General features: G+C 38.8%; 1 protein-coding gene across 1 annotated transcript; it reads right to left on the bottom strand.

Annotated features, from left to right (window-relative positions):
* Positions 1 to 3,086: 3,086 nt before the first annotated feature.
* opn8b (opsin 8, group member b) lies at positions 3,087 to 14,858 on the bottom strand. The gene is made up of 4 exons (XM_071478752.1): positions 14,535 to 14,858; positions 8,292 to 8,585; positions 5,220 to 5,548; positions 3,087 to 3,998 (listed from the first exon to the last, which is right to left on the bottom strand). The coding sequence occupies exons 1-4, from the start codon at positions 14,602 to 14,604 to the stop codon at positions 3,642 to 3,644; spliced, it is 1,050 nt and encodes a 349-aa protein (XP_071334853.1). The 5' UTR covers positions 14,605 to 14,858; the 3' UTR covers positions 3,087 to 3,641.

Genomic DNA, 14,858 nt, shown 5'->3' with positions numbered 1-14,858 from the left:
ACGATCAAAAGTCAAGGAACACCTCAAGGGAATCCCTTCAAATTTGGCAAAAAAGTTCAATTAGACTCACTGATAAACTTGTCGGATGTCAAAGGTCAAGGTCACAAAACCTCACAAAACACGGTTTTGGCCATAACTTATGAATTCATATGCTTATTATGACACAATATAACACAAATGTCTAATAGGATAAAATGATGAAGTGAAGGTCATTTTCACCGTGATGTTCTGCAAAGACCCCTCTGGCCATTATTTAATGCTGCAACTCAGGAAGGGGAGCTTTTGACCATATTTCCTGCAAATTGGCTGGTAAGTGGAGACATACAACCACGAGGCAGTAATTCTAGTTTCTGAAATATTCAGTTGTTGTTTTTGCTTTGGTAATAAGTGAATGAATTCAATCATTTTTTAAGATTGCTAAGGCAGAGGTCGACCCTTTAGCTGAATGGAAATATCTCGAATTAACTAGTGACAGTTTATAAAAATTGGGAGGATGGATTATTTTGACATGATATGAACAATAACAAAATGGCAGGCTGTATTGCCATGAAATTTCATTTTATTCATTCTCCACAGAGAGAATATTCTACTGATTTTGGTCAGTACCCTGATATTTCCTCTAGCGCCACCATGACGTTGACAGTTGTTTAACATGACAGATCTCAACAACTCTGTTTGACTGATTGTCATTATATTTGGTACACACATCTGTGTCGCCATCACAACGGATGTAACAACTTTGGTGTTCTGGCAACTTTACAATTTTTAATTAGAGATAATTAGAGATATGATCCCAGTTAGCACATAAGGGTCTGCACTGCCCTTCTGTGAAACTGACCTGACACTGGCGTGTCTGTCCAGGTAGCCAGTTACCATTTTTTTTGTCCATCCTCAACGTAACAGAGATGTTTTTAAAACACCACTTTTGCTGTGATTGATGTGGCACATGACTACAGTGTATTTCATTTCAAATGGATGTCACGCTTTAGCAGCATCTCAAACGTTCATACCGCATAATAACAGCATGACAGTTCTAGTCTGTGAAATGTATGAAAACGTAGACACTGACATTTTAAACATTTATTCACAAACTGACTGACACTGCCATTCCTTGTGTCCTGAGCTCTGGCTGTCTTCAAAGTGAAATGAAGAAAAAAGACTTAAATGTCAAAACTATATAAACGCCTTCAAATACTCTAGAGGTGACTGCATGCCCATATGTCCCAACTGTGCCTGACTCAAATTCACAATGTATAGGTTAGTCAATTTAAGCCTATAGAAAAAGCCATTGCTCTTTTTTTTCATGATAAACACTGAAAGTGTCATCAGGTGATATTACATATCATCATTGTGCATTCATTGTCCACTACCATCCGGTGTTCAGTCAGTGTTTATTCTTAAACAGGACCAATGACATGTGCACACAAATATGTTCAAGGTTCATAGCTCTACATTCACAAATTTTCAAAATTTTAAAAGTCATTTTAACTGCAAGTAATTACAAGTTGCAAATAAAACAAACACACAAACAAAAACAGCACTGCAAAACTGAAAAAACTGAACAGTATTTGTCCCTCAGAGAAAGGGTCAAGAAGTAGGGGACAATATATCAGGGAAAATAATAAAATAATCTCTGGGTAAAGCATGAGAACAAAAGATCTCTGTTAAGCAGAAGCGCATATACTGACATGAACTGATGATCAGAGAAATCCTTTTTTAAGCTTAATTATATATACAACAATATACTGTTGTCCTGCAGCTGTGGTGACAGGCGGCAGACAGTCATGGGGGACAACCAGTGAAATTTGAACAACTCTTTTATTAATACCCTGGCGATCTGAAAATCTGCTTTGCACTGATTTCTACAAGAGCTTTGACTTTAATTGTTGACAAAGTTGACAATAAAAGATTGAAAAGGGTAAAGAGTTTTTTTAAAAATCTTTTTTAAATTAAAAAAATCCCATGAAAGGCCAAAACCAGCAATACATCTATCCTACTAACAAGTACGGTCTGTGGTCACTTATTTCTTTGTACCTTAGAACTCCATTGTTAACAAGACTCTACTCACTCATGATCCACTAACTAATTGGTTCGGGCGTTTTCAACCAAATAATACGGTCCTTGTTGGCAGGCTGAGTTTGACCAATTTCAAGGGATGAGGACGCTAAAACTTTCTATAACTGTGACCACCTATAGGACCTTAGAAGTCCTTAAGGCCCTTGATAACTGAGCAGACTAAATCTGCTAATGAGGACTGTGATGTGGTCAAAAGCTCCAGGACAAGCAAGTTAGTGAAGCATGGGTTGAGACTGTTTTGTCAACTGCTGTTCCCGAGGTCACATATGAACAGTCAAGCTCAACTACTGATGTTCAGAAACTTCTATAGAAAAGGTTTGACAATAGAAGTAAATGTGAAGCTGTGTAGCAGCCGGGTGTAGTAACTTCATTTAGCACAGACACTGGCAACAGGTGAACAGCTTTGTTGCCTAGCTCTTACTAAGGCAACAAAGTACATTTAAAACTCACAAACTAACATTGATGAATTGGTGAATTTGTACATAAAACAAATTCTCAGAAGTTGTGGTGGATTTGGCTAACTTTTGGACAAACGCAGGCTGGCCGTTTCCCCATGTTTGCAGTTTTTGTGCTAATATAGGCTAACTGGGCTATCCTTTGGTAATAAAAACATAAAACAATGACAGTCTTAAATATAACAGAAGGTCACATTCCAGATGAAGCCAACATACAAAAAAGTGCAATTATTTCTCATACATTTACAACACATGATCTACTGTATATGATATTGTCTTCTTTAAAGAACCCCTTAGACAACATGGACAATATTTGTTATTTTTGTAAACATTTTTAGAGGCAGATTCATAAAGCATGATCTACTTTCAGCTGTCACTTCATTTAAACATTTAACAAGTATCATAATTGGATATTTTGTTCCCGAACTGAAATTGTCAGTGAAAATATATATTATATATTTCTTTTTTTTTCAGATTTTGTGTCAAAAAGTAATACTTCAAACATACAAGTATCTATCACAGATTGAACTCAAAATTTAAAGTAAACATCTCTTCTTTTTTTTGTGCTCAAAATAAGTTTTCTTTTTTTTTTCATGTCATATTATGCTGTACAACCTTTGGTTTGCGTTGTGTTAAAATGCATGATGATTTTCTTCATTTCTGTGTGGATGCAACTTCACATTTTGCTGTATGATTGCATAACCTTGTACAGTACATGGTAAATGACAAGACCAAAAGCTGCTCAGTTTGCTCTGCTCAGTGGAGTAAATTTTTGGACAAAGATTTATATAGTAAATATAATATAGTTTATATAGTATTTTTTTATGGGGTTTAGCCATCTGTAAGCACAGATTTAACTCTAATCTATGGCTTAGTTGGCTGAACTTTCACAGCATTTAACTTATTGTGCAAACACGCCCTCTCATTCATGCTGGCCTCACACAAAAGACCAGAGTGACCCTGCTTGTTATGTTAGAACACAACTCACAAGATGTACAGGAAAGAATAGGTCTTTTCTACCCTGATAATGTTCATGAGATAACACATTATGAGAGCACTAATCTTTCCACAGTTTACAGCACAAAAGTCTTTGTGTAGGAGATGGGTCTTTCAACCCAAACTCACTGTCTTTGTCTCGGTGATCTCCTGCAAAGTAGACTGTGCTGCTATTTTGGGCTTGGTGTCAGTAGTAACCATGTAAATGGTGTTGTCATTAATGCCGTTGGAGACACGACATGAATCGAACCCTAGACACATCCCCCGCAGCTGCTTTACTTCCCTTTTGAAGCTCTGGCTGAAGATGTAGTATATCAGAGGATTGTATACGGTCGAGCTCTTTGCAAACATACATGGCAGGAGACTGACCTCAGGTGGGATGGTGCTGCTGTCGTGGAAAATAGACCACAGGCTTACCAGGCCGTAGGGCGCCCAGCAGCCTATGAAGCCGACACTGATCAAGACAGCAATCTGCAATAGAACAGAGTAAAGTTTCAACAAGAGCTCTGAAAACAAAAGCCTGCCTTGAAAATGAGTAGGCATTTCGATGGTCTGGCAGTATGACCTCTAGAGATCCACCATTATACCTGTTAATACAGCACAAGGGTAAGGGTATGTATTCATCCTGAAATCTGTTTTATCCATCTTTTTGTTAACTTCATCTACTGTTGACACTCTGTACACTTTATACCTGCCTTTCTTTTTCTCATGTGACAGTCTTTACCCATATTGTCTGTATTAAATTAATTACACAGTAAATGTTTGTAATGTGTGTACACGTTTTCAGGACTATTGCACAGAATCACAATTATTTTTATGAACTGCCTTTACTTCAGCTGTGTAGCAGCTAATCTTACAGTAGGTATGCATTTCAAAAAACAAACCAGTCTGTAGCTCTACTCGGCCAAGAATGGCTTTGAAAAATTAAGTTGGGTCAGTTTTTCTACATCTACATTTTCTACAATGACTCCCCCCAGGGCACACTGCAGTTGCCAAAAGGGTGTAAAAAGATTGTGAAGTAGCTCAACTGATAAAAAAAACAAACAAAACAAAAAAGCCCAGATTTGATTACAACAATGTATCCTCACATACTGAGCTAACAACCAGAACACTAACTAATGTGTTGTGATTGATAGTGTGAAAATTTACCGAGCTAGCAGAGAGGTTATCTAAAAGCTAAAGGTAATGGATGAACTAAATGAAATGGCTAAAAGCATTAGGCCTTATAGTTGAAGTAGTTAGCTAAACCTAATGGATAAATGCTTATCTAGCTTATATAATGGATATACGAATTGAAATAGACAACAGTAATGGATAAACGGCTGAAATAATGTAATAGTTAACTTACAAGTGATTTCAATAATTAGCTGAAATGAGAAATGAACACATTTGTAACATGACGGGTAGCATGAATGAGGGGTACTTGTGTTAACGTGATAGTGGCTGTGGTCCACTGCTCGCTGCTCACTCATAGTGACAAAAACAAGTGAATAAGAGTGTATTATTTTTATTAAATAAGCAGTCACTGTCTGTGTCTTCATGTTTTTTTAAAATGCTATTTCACAGTGCCTGTATAATTATCCTTAAATAACAGACCACTCTCCCTCTACGGTTGAAACGTCTTCAGGCAACCTATACCGGGAGCCCCACACCTATAATAATAGATCTTTCTCATCAGAAAGTATCACTTACTATTAACAGCCTCCGATGCAGCTTGATTACATTGGGGACATGGCAGCTGTTAGTCATGGTCTTTTTGTAGGTGAAATAGAGTTTGATGGAGATGCCAAAGTAGCAGCAGAGGATGACGACAGAAGGCATGGCAAGGTTGAAGGAGAACATGGAGATGACGAAAGAGAAGCCCTCATCTTTCATCTCTCCCCAGGCAAGTGAGCAGGACAGGCCGAAGGGTTCTGGGCCATACCGGCCCCAGCCCAGCACAGGGAACAGAGCCCAAATCAGAGCGTAAAGCCAGATCCAGATGCAGAGCATCTTCACCTTTTTCCAGCTGATTTTCTCACCTGCAGAGGGAAAAAGAAAAGTTGGTTGTTTTTCATTTGTTCACAGACATATGCAATTTCCCAAAGGGACATGTACTAAAGTAAGTAAGCAGGACTGCAAGAATTAAAGCAAGCACGTCCAAACAATAGTGATGGAACTGCACGGCTGATATAAGACTTGATTAGACAAATAAATCAAAATGTCTGAGGATCTGCTCTATTGCAGTATTTTGCACAAATTCCATACAGTATATCAGTAACTGCTTGGTGTATCTAAATTGCCAAATAAAATATTTTCCAGGCCTGCACAGGGCAATGACAGCATTTTTAGTGCCTGATTTTACATAATTCATAAAAAACCATAACCTAAAAAAAAAAAACGGTTTGCACAGTAAAATATGCTTTGCTGTTTTAGGTTTTAAGAAAGCTCTACAGCCGTACAGAAAGCTGTGCACACAATGACAAGGAACTTCACAAGGCGCTTCTTAAATACAGATTTCTTTAAATACAAGACTTATGCAGACAATATCAGACAATCAGCATTGACCAGTCGAGGGGAAGTAATAAAGGGCAGAAGATGTCACTTCTTAGCTACTTGAGCATGATCAAAAAGGATCTACAAGGATCTCTGAATAAAAATATACAAACAGGACTGTATGTATATACACACATAAACAGTCACATGGGCTGACAAACAAATAGCTTAAGTAGCCTGGGTTTATTTACAGTGGCAATCCTAGACTCTGGTGGGCCCCAGGCAAAGAAGATTAAAATAAGATTAAAAAAAGACAAAGACAAGTAAGAAACAACATCTCCTTAAGACTCTCTGGATGTAGTGTCCTAATGTAAAAAAAAATCTATTTACATTCTGATCTACAATAACACCACCCTTTCACAGTGTTTTATTTGAATCTAAAAAGCACCAAAGGTCTATCATTTCTGCATATTGCTTTTTGAGTTTCCATAACAGGTCGATTTATTTTACCAATATCCTGAAGCCCACATATACATGAGAGAGGGTGAAAAACGTTTTCTGCCTTCCTGCGAATTACTAAACCATGTAGTGGCCACGGTGATGAGATGTACATGGATTTTCTCACATGGGGACATCCAGAGGGTCTTCCTGAGGAGCTGTCTCATTTCTTTTATGTTATTGTAGTCTCTCCCTGGAGCCCTGTGTTGATGTGAGCCTCATCCTTGAGGACATTGTCTTATGATCTCTGTGTTCCCACTCCAGTACTTGCATGCCGATCATACCTAGTGTACATCAACTATTTCTCATTATGTGAGCCCAGTCTCACGGACACGGTTATGTAAACCATCTGAAGGTTTTTGTATGAACTGTAGCTGCAGAAATGTACTCATGCACGTGAGTGCATATACATATGTCTTCTGTATATTACTCTATGTTTTATTCAGACCCTTTTTAGGCCGTTTTACCACACACCTCTGTTGTCTGATGGCATTTACAGGTTTGGCATTGTCTGTAAGTTGTTCTGATGATAGTTTTATATGTAAAACTTTTTTTTCTTTTTTCATACAATTTTAATTTGAACTAAGCGGACAATTTTCTGCATCTGAATTTGCCAGTGTGTGGGCCCTCTGTTCTTTAGGATGAGGCTGCCTAACTCAGCTACATCCGCCTAAAACCACTTCTTGGTGAGCCTAGAGTCAAGAGGTCTAACCTTCCCACGCTTTCCTTGCTGATAAATCTCCTGCGTGCACTATCACTGAGTTTACCTCTCGCACAGAGCTGCCATTGTGTTTTCAGTCGGAAAAAATCTTTACCCTGTCAGTGCAGTGTATTCTTACATACAGTATTTAAGTGTCAGGACTTGAATTATTAATCAAAAAGGAATAATTCATATAACAAGACAGCCTGTCACACAATGTGCCCACCTGCAGCACCTAAACTAGGAATAATTTGATGCTTTAGGAAATATGCTTATTTACTTTCTTGCAGAGAGTCAGAAGGAAAGATCACTTCCATTCTCATGTAGCAGCCGTATAAAAAAACCCCATACAAGTATCTCTGTGTAAAAACAACAAATTGTGGTTTTACTGGGGGGGTGACATTGTGCCAGACTATTTCTTGGTCAGGAGCAGCAGCTTCATCAGTTCTCCACTACACCATGATTTATTGACCAAATGTTTCTGGCTATCTTGCCTTCATCAGGGTGCAGTGACTCACCTTTGCACTGAGCCAGGCCAGCTGTTTATCGACTCTTGCTTTTAACAGAATGATATATAACTGAAACATCTGATCACCAGGTAGAAAACAAGTCACTCAGAGATGCAGCTGGCTACCAGGAGTCCCTGACAGGCTGTTCAATGTTCACAGTAAAACCATTTTTAATAAAAATACACAACACCTGCAACTTCTACTTAAAGACCATTTAAAACAAATTTTAATCTTGGAAATGCTAGAAGCAAGTGCCACTGCCACTGACCTGCATACAAAGTGGGTTTGTTATTCTTCCTTTTTTCATTAAAAACATTTTTGGACAGTTTTTACTCATATTTATAGATTTGTATTTCCCTAAGGCATCAAGTTTGGCGAGGCAGAATTTAGTTTTAACACTAAGAAGGTTTATTCTCCTCTTTTGCTGCGGGAAGACTGTGAATAATCATGGTATTTTTTTTGTGGAGTACAGAGGTTACAAGTTGTGGCATAAAATCTGTGTTGTTATTATGCTCTTCAAATAATAAATCTGAAAATACCAGGTGGTAATTCAATCTGTTTTTAGAACATGAAATTACTCACTGGGAGACTGCAGATTGAGGGAAACTACGAAGCGCACTATGGCCAGAATAGTCAGGTTCATGATGCTGGCGACGCCAAAGAAGAATCCTGCCAGGCCGTAATAAAGACAGGTAACATCACCCCCGAGCCAGTGGTGGCTCCAGGCCGAGGCCACAGCCAGGGGGTACATGGTGACAGCTGCTCCCAGGTCGGTCACTGCCAGATTCACACTCAGCAGCTCTGGTGGTTTCATCCTAGATGACTTTTTGAATGCCATCATAAGGACCAGGAGGTTTCCCACGATTGAGAGCAGAGCTGAGACAGACAGAGGAGGAGAAGAGAGAGAAAAGGAAGGAAAATAAAGATACGAAGCAGTTTTAGCGACAAATTACCAAACACAATGATACCACTCCAGTTTATAAACGCTGTTTTGGGCTTGAATAAACTGGATTTGAGCGGGTTTCTATGTTTTACCCTGCACAGCGGTAATGTCATTATTTCTGGTTTATGGCACAGACTGCTGACATACCAGAGGCAGGAGGGGGACACTAATTTGTTTTGGATATAAACTGAGGAGTGTCCCCCCCTCCCCCCAGTCCTCTCTTTGTTTTGAACAGCCCTTAACTTCATGCATCTGCACCTACTGGACCGACAGACAGGCCAAACACCGAGTCAATACACATTAACCAAACCCAAACACAATCACGAGGTGTGTGGTCACTGCACACACATGGGGCACAGATCAGTCAGGTGTGTAATGTAAGGATTACAGGGCAAAGGTGTAAAAGAAACACAGGGCTGGTTGCCTGGGAGACAAGTGGAGGAGCAACTACCCAGTACTGATGTCATTTTGTAGTTTATAGATCTGATATTATAGTTTGACTAATGACCCGCAGCTACACCAGTAGCAGCCTGCAAAAACTCCACCCACCTAACAACAAAATATCAAACCTTAAACTAGATCACTTTCATATTTTGGGACTACACACTAAACATTGTTGAGAGTTAGATGAGAAGAATAAACTGAAGCCTAAGTACATTTACTCAAGTACAGGAGACTCCTTAAGTACAATTTTGAGGTACTTGTGCTTTACTTGATATTTTTATTTTGGGCTATTTTTACTTCTACTCCTCTGCAATTCAGAGACAAATATTTTACTTTTAAGTTCACTTGTTATTTGATAAAGTTAGTTACTGTGTATATTCAGATTATTAGTACAAAATACAATCAACAAATGAATTATTTTGTTAGTATAAAATCATATACACATTGATACATCAACAGGCCATTCTGCATAATCTGGGCTTTTCATTTAGCGACTCTATGTATATTTTTGATGATAATACTTTTATACTTTCACTTAAATAATTTCATTTAACAGCTCCAGTCCAATCTGTAGCTTGTCTCCTCAGTTGACTCCCTTCAGCAGTGTAGGAAGCCTCGGAAGATAGAAGAAAACCAAAGAGAAGAGGAAGAGAGAACAGCTCTCAAAGAAGCACTCGGCTTCAGCACCTAACAAGAATGGCTGATGGCACCTGACCTTGTCCAACTGTTGCATAATGGCAAGATGGTGCAGATGATTGTATTCCTCTGGACACCTCACCTCACACTGAGACAGAGATACATTTAATCCCATTTCCGTATTGAAAACACCAGCTCCCGTGATTGACTCTGAAGGACAGCACAGAATGAACTGAACTCCTCTGTTACAGCTTTAAATTTTTATAGGTACTTTCACCTCAGTCCACAGGACCATCATGTATGAAGCATGACCCTGGGGACTTCCACTTCCACTCAAAGAGTCAGTCTATCTGAACACGAAGCTGCATATGTGACTGAACATCTGCCATCGCATAGGCTTTGGCTTTGGCAGCAGGTTTCACAAGCTGAGCATAATTTTTAATATAGATTTGGCTTTCTGTATTTGCTAACAGCCTTTCTTCAAGCGATAAACCCACTGGAGTTTGGTAAACCCTAGTGGGTTTGTGAGGCCCAATACTCTTCTGACCCCTCCAGCAAAGTAGGAGGCAAAAAACTGCAAAGTGAAATGTCTCTGAAACAGTACCCTTTTATTCACTGATGATAACTCAAGATTCAAAGTGTTTTGAAGTTCATATTCTTCTCAGCAGTGCTGAGAATGCCTCCTGGCTGTTACAAAGAAGAAACACTCAGCGCATTCAGACTAATTATGGAAATCCGTGAAGTGTTCCAACAACAGACGAATAAAAACACAAGTGTCAAACCAGTGACCACTGGATAGTTTGAAGCTGAATTCGTACAGCTCCAGCATCTTGTACTCTACAGCACCGTCTTGTTCCCGTCTCACCCTCTTTGACTGATCTTGTTAAAAATTTCTGAGGAGCTGGAAACAAACAAGGGGATCCTGCTGCTGCAGTTACAGAGGAACTGAGAGAGCTTGTTGGCAAACTGCCATTTCGCTTAGACAGGCTTTTAATGTCAGCAGCGCCATATTTGCGTCACTTATCTGGAAGGTTTATTATATAGTCCTCAGCAACTTTCAACAGCTGCTCCTTGATGTAACAGGGAAAGTATTTCCTTGGAGACACAACACAATCTTCACCTCATGCTCTCTGGGTGAATTTACAAAGAAGTACAACCAAGAGGCAATTTCATATTTTCTGGTGACTCAACCCAGCTTAAATGTGATTAAATCTCATTATCAAATAATTTAAATGTAAGTTTCTTCTGCTCTTTTTCCTTTAACCAATTTCCAGCTCTGGAAAAATCCCTGAATGCACAAAAAACAAAAAAGAATGAATGTTTGCACTTCGAGTGACCTTCACTGCTATGGAAATCAAAAATGAGGGGCCAGCAGTAATTTAACAAACATTAACCGTCCCTGACAGCATGAACTCCTCCTCAACTGACAGGAAATGAGGCAGTGCACATCCAGAATACAAAAGTAACTATGAAAATGAGACATAATCATAAAGTGTCCAAAGAGGGCACAGATCAACAGTGTGTGTAATGTATGTATGTGAAAATGTGCTGTAATGAGTTTTAAAGCCACCCTGTTCTAAAATTTATTTTATAGTGTAATAAGAAATGGCGCACATTAGAAGTCCCATTAACATATTAAAGTTTAAATTGGGGCGCACAATAAAACAAACTCCACCAGGTTAATACTGTTTTATTATTGTAAAATATAGTGGAGAGGGTGTTGTAGTTCTCTCCTAAGTTAAAAGGAGGGTTAAAATTAGGGGTGTTGCTTTATACCAGTATTGACGGTAACAATGATATTTAAAAAATGAAATATTGATATCATGTTCTTTTTGCATTTCAACTAAACAGCCATAGAAGCACATGTAGGGCTTATCACACACTTATCACACACATGATGAGATGGTGATGGCAGATGTTAGACCTTGTTTATCACTTCATCTGCTTGCCTTTTCACTGTGCATTAAGTGTAATTGTTTGTTTTGTACACTTTTGAACAGTTATAGTTACAGACTCTTTCTTCATCTCCCTGCACTGATATTTGCCAAAGAGACAAAATACACAATAAACAAAGTTAAAGATGAATTTGACTGACAGAATAATAATAATAATAATAATATTATCATTATTATTATTATTATTATCAATCAATTTTCTATAATGCTTATCCAAACAGGGTTGCAGGGGGACTGGAGACAATCCCAGCTGACACTGGGCGAGGGCAGGGTACACCCTGGACAGGTCGCCAGGTCGTCTATCACAGGGCTGACATATAGAGACAAACAGCCACACACACTCACACTCATATCTATGGGCAATTTAGATTATCATTATTATTTTATTTATTTATTTTTGCTTGTTTTTCTCCCAATTTTTCTTTAGATATCACAATGATGTCATTATCGTGAATTCTTTTGGTCATAATTATTGTGTAGTGAAACTCTGATATTGTGACAGCCTTAGTTAAAGACATGAATGAACCTGGCAGCACCTTGCTTTTCAAGAAAGTGAAAATTAAGGTCAGCGTCTTCATTATGCCTGACCTCTGTGTATTTTGTGCTAATAATGTGAGAGGAGGTTTAAGCCTCATCCTAATGGCCTGAATCCGAGCAGTCACATCTCCCTCTACACTAAAGAGAGTAAGTTTCATACATTCATTCTGTGAGGGTAGAGAAGTGAAAAGAGATGACATACGTAATGGACATGAGGAATGTAACCCCTACCCCACCCCCATCCCCTTTAAACCACGGTGCTTCAAAGAGCGCATTACAAGAAACAAATCAGGTAATTACATCCTCATGTCACTTTGATTCTGAACTTCTTTTTATTTTAGCCTTTTGATATAATGATTTTTTTTTAGAACTTCACATCATCACTGAGCAAACTCCATCTATGTATCGTGTATGATATTAAGTTAAAGAAATATAATTTACCTAGGTATTACTTGAACCCCCTGTTTTCAATTTGCAGCAACCTTATGATAAGCCAGTAACCACCAGTTTCCTTGATAAAAAATGAGGTAATTATATCAGAAGGACACTCACTGGCAAAGCCCTGAGAATAAATGAAATAACTAATATAGTTAGTATGAAATATTTAGACCATATATGTATATATATATATATATATATATATATATATATATATATATATATATATAAACAGACATGCCATCACAGTTCCACCACATTCATCCACATTAAAAAAAAGAACAAAAACAAAAAATATACTATATGACAAAAAAATATCTTCTATTGATGTCACATAACACTTATCTAGTGTTGCATCTGTGTCTTCAAACTCAATCCTCCTATTGATTATCTAAGTTACAAGCCCTGTCTTATGTCATCTCTGATGTTATGTCATATTGCACCAAAAAAAAAGTCATGAGGGGCACTGAGAGCTGAGTTAGATAAGATAAGATAAGATAACATTTGAGTTAACAGTATACTCAAAGTGGAATCCATTGGTTGCTACATTCCCAAATAATGTCTAATGTAGTTATTATGATGTACGATGCATTACAAAGATAGAATCAGCCTCATAGTCCTATTGGATAACAGAGAAATGAGCAAGGGTTAACTCCAGATGTGAGGTGAATGTCATCACTCAACCATCCTGCTCTTTTTGTCCACTGGAAAAAAAAAGACTTCACAACGTGAAAATCTTATCACATGATGGATTATGGAGCTTTATTGCTCTGCCCCAGGATCCTGCATCCGAGCCAGCTGTCTGTCTGTTTGTTAACCTATCTATACACATTGGGTTTGGCCAAAGCCACTATCGTCCATCTTTCATTTGACTCTCTAAATCTAACACATCAAACTGTATTTTGTTTGTTCTGTATATACATTGCATCATGAAATAGTTACAGACAGATCTCATGTGTGAAATAGGGTGGGAGGATGGCTGCAGTGTCAGTCTTCCTCACTGACGGCTACTGGGTCTTAGTGGCTGTGTCAGATGAGAGCTCTCCTGTGGAGAGAGGATGTGAGCAGTTGGGAAACTGCAGGAATCATTGCTGTGTAAGTAGCTGTGAAAGCCACACAAGCTTAAGCTTGGATTTACTGCCAGGTAACATTGCAATAAACGTGGAATACAAGTATTACAGTTATAATACTTCACAGTATGTAAGTCCACATCAGGAGGCCACATGAAGGGTTTTAATGTATCTTAATTGAAAACCTTAAAATTCAGTGGTTATGGTTGTGGGGATGCTGTTGTGTGACACACGTCTGTCCACAAAACGTGATAAACACACACACACACACACACACACACACACACACACACACAGCAGCTTGCTCACAGCTTCCCCCTGTAAGAACCTGCTGCTCAGTTGGATGGATTTATAGAGATCAAAGTAAAGATGGCAGCTGTCTAAGTGTGACAGCCGGAAAGTTTTACTTGTAAATAACAGCGTAAAGATGTTTTCAGTTCACTACGGAAGTCGAATGCGTTCACTGGAGAAAACGAGATTATTATCAGACTTCTGAGAAACGTTTTCATGGGAAAAAGAAATCTCCCTCGTTTTGTTGATTTGACGAGCTTATTAACTCAGTATAATGAAAAAAGTTTTCATGGGGGAAAAAAAAAAATTCACAGACAATTTTTCTCAAGTATTTCTCAAGTATAAGCATTGAGCTTTCGTATTTTATGTGTGTGTGGCGGCGAACTGATGCGCGTAAAAGTGGAATCATGAAAAAAAAGTCGAATTTTGTGTTTTCCCCTGTTTTCATGTCCCTAAATTTTCAGTTCAAGCCTGTTCATTTACTCCAGTTTACGCGCTGCGTTCACCTTACCTATGACCAGCAGGTAACAACCTGCGCCGATGTCCACCGCTGGAGACAAAGTGGACGCGTATATATCCATTGCAACCGTGAGCCCTAAGCGGAATAACGAAGAATAAGTGAATCGTCTTCATGGGATGGAGAACAGTCAATATGAGGTCCGCTCGGTTGTCAGGTCCATCTGTCCTCGAGTGGGGAGCAGACGCAGGCGGTCCTCAAGTCCTCTGCTCCAGCTGAAGACTGCAGCCTGTGTGGGGTGCGTCGTCAGGGTGACCATGTATAAGGGCTGGGCCACCATCCAGCGTCTGCTCTCCTGCTGTGTGTCTGTATGGAAGT

The sequence above is a fragment of the Trachinotus anak genome, unplaced genomic scaffold, assembly GCF_046630095.1.
Source record: "Trachinotus anak isolate AG129_WGS33_773 ecotype Australia unplaced genomic scaffold, CSIRO_AGI_Tana_v1 ptg000005l, whole genome shotgun sequence".
Lineage (NCBI taxonomy): Eukaryota > Metazoa > Chordata > Actinopteri > Carangiformes > Carangidae > Trachinotus > Trachinotus anak.
The sequence above is the reverse complement of the archived record's forward strand: the minus strand, read 5'-3'. Positions and strand labels throughout refer to the sequence as shown.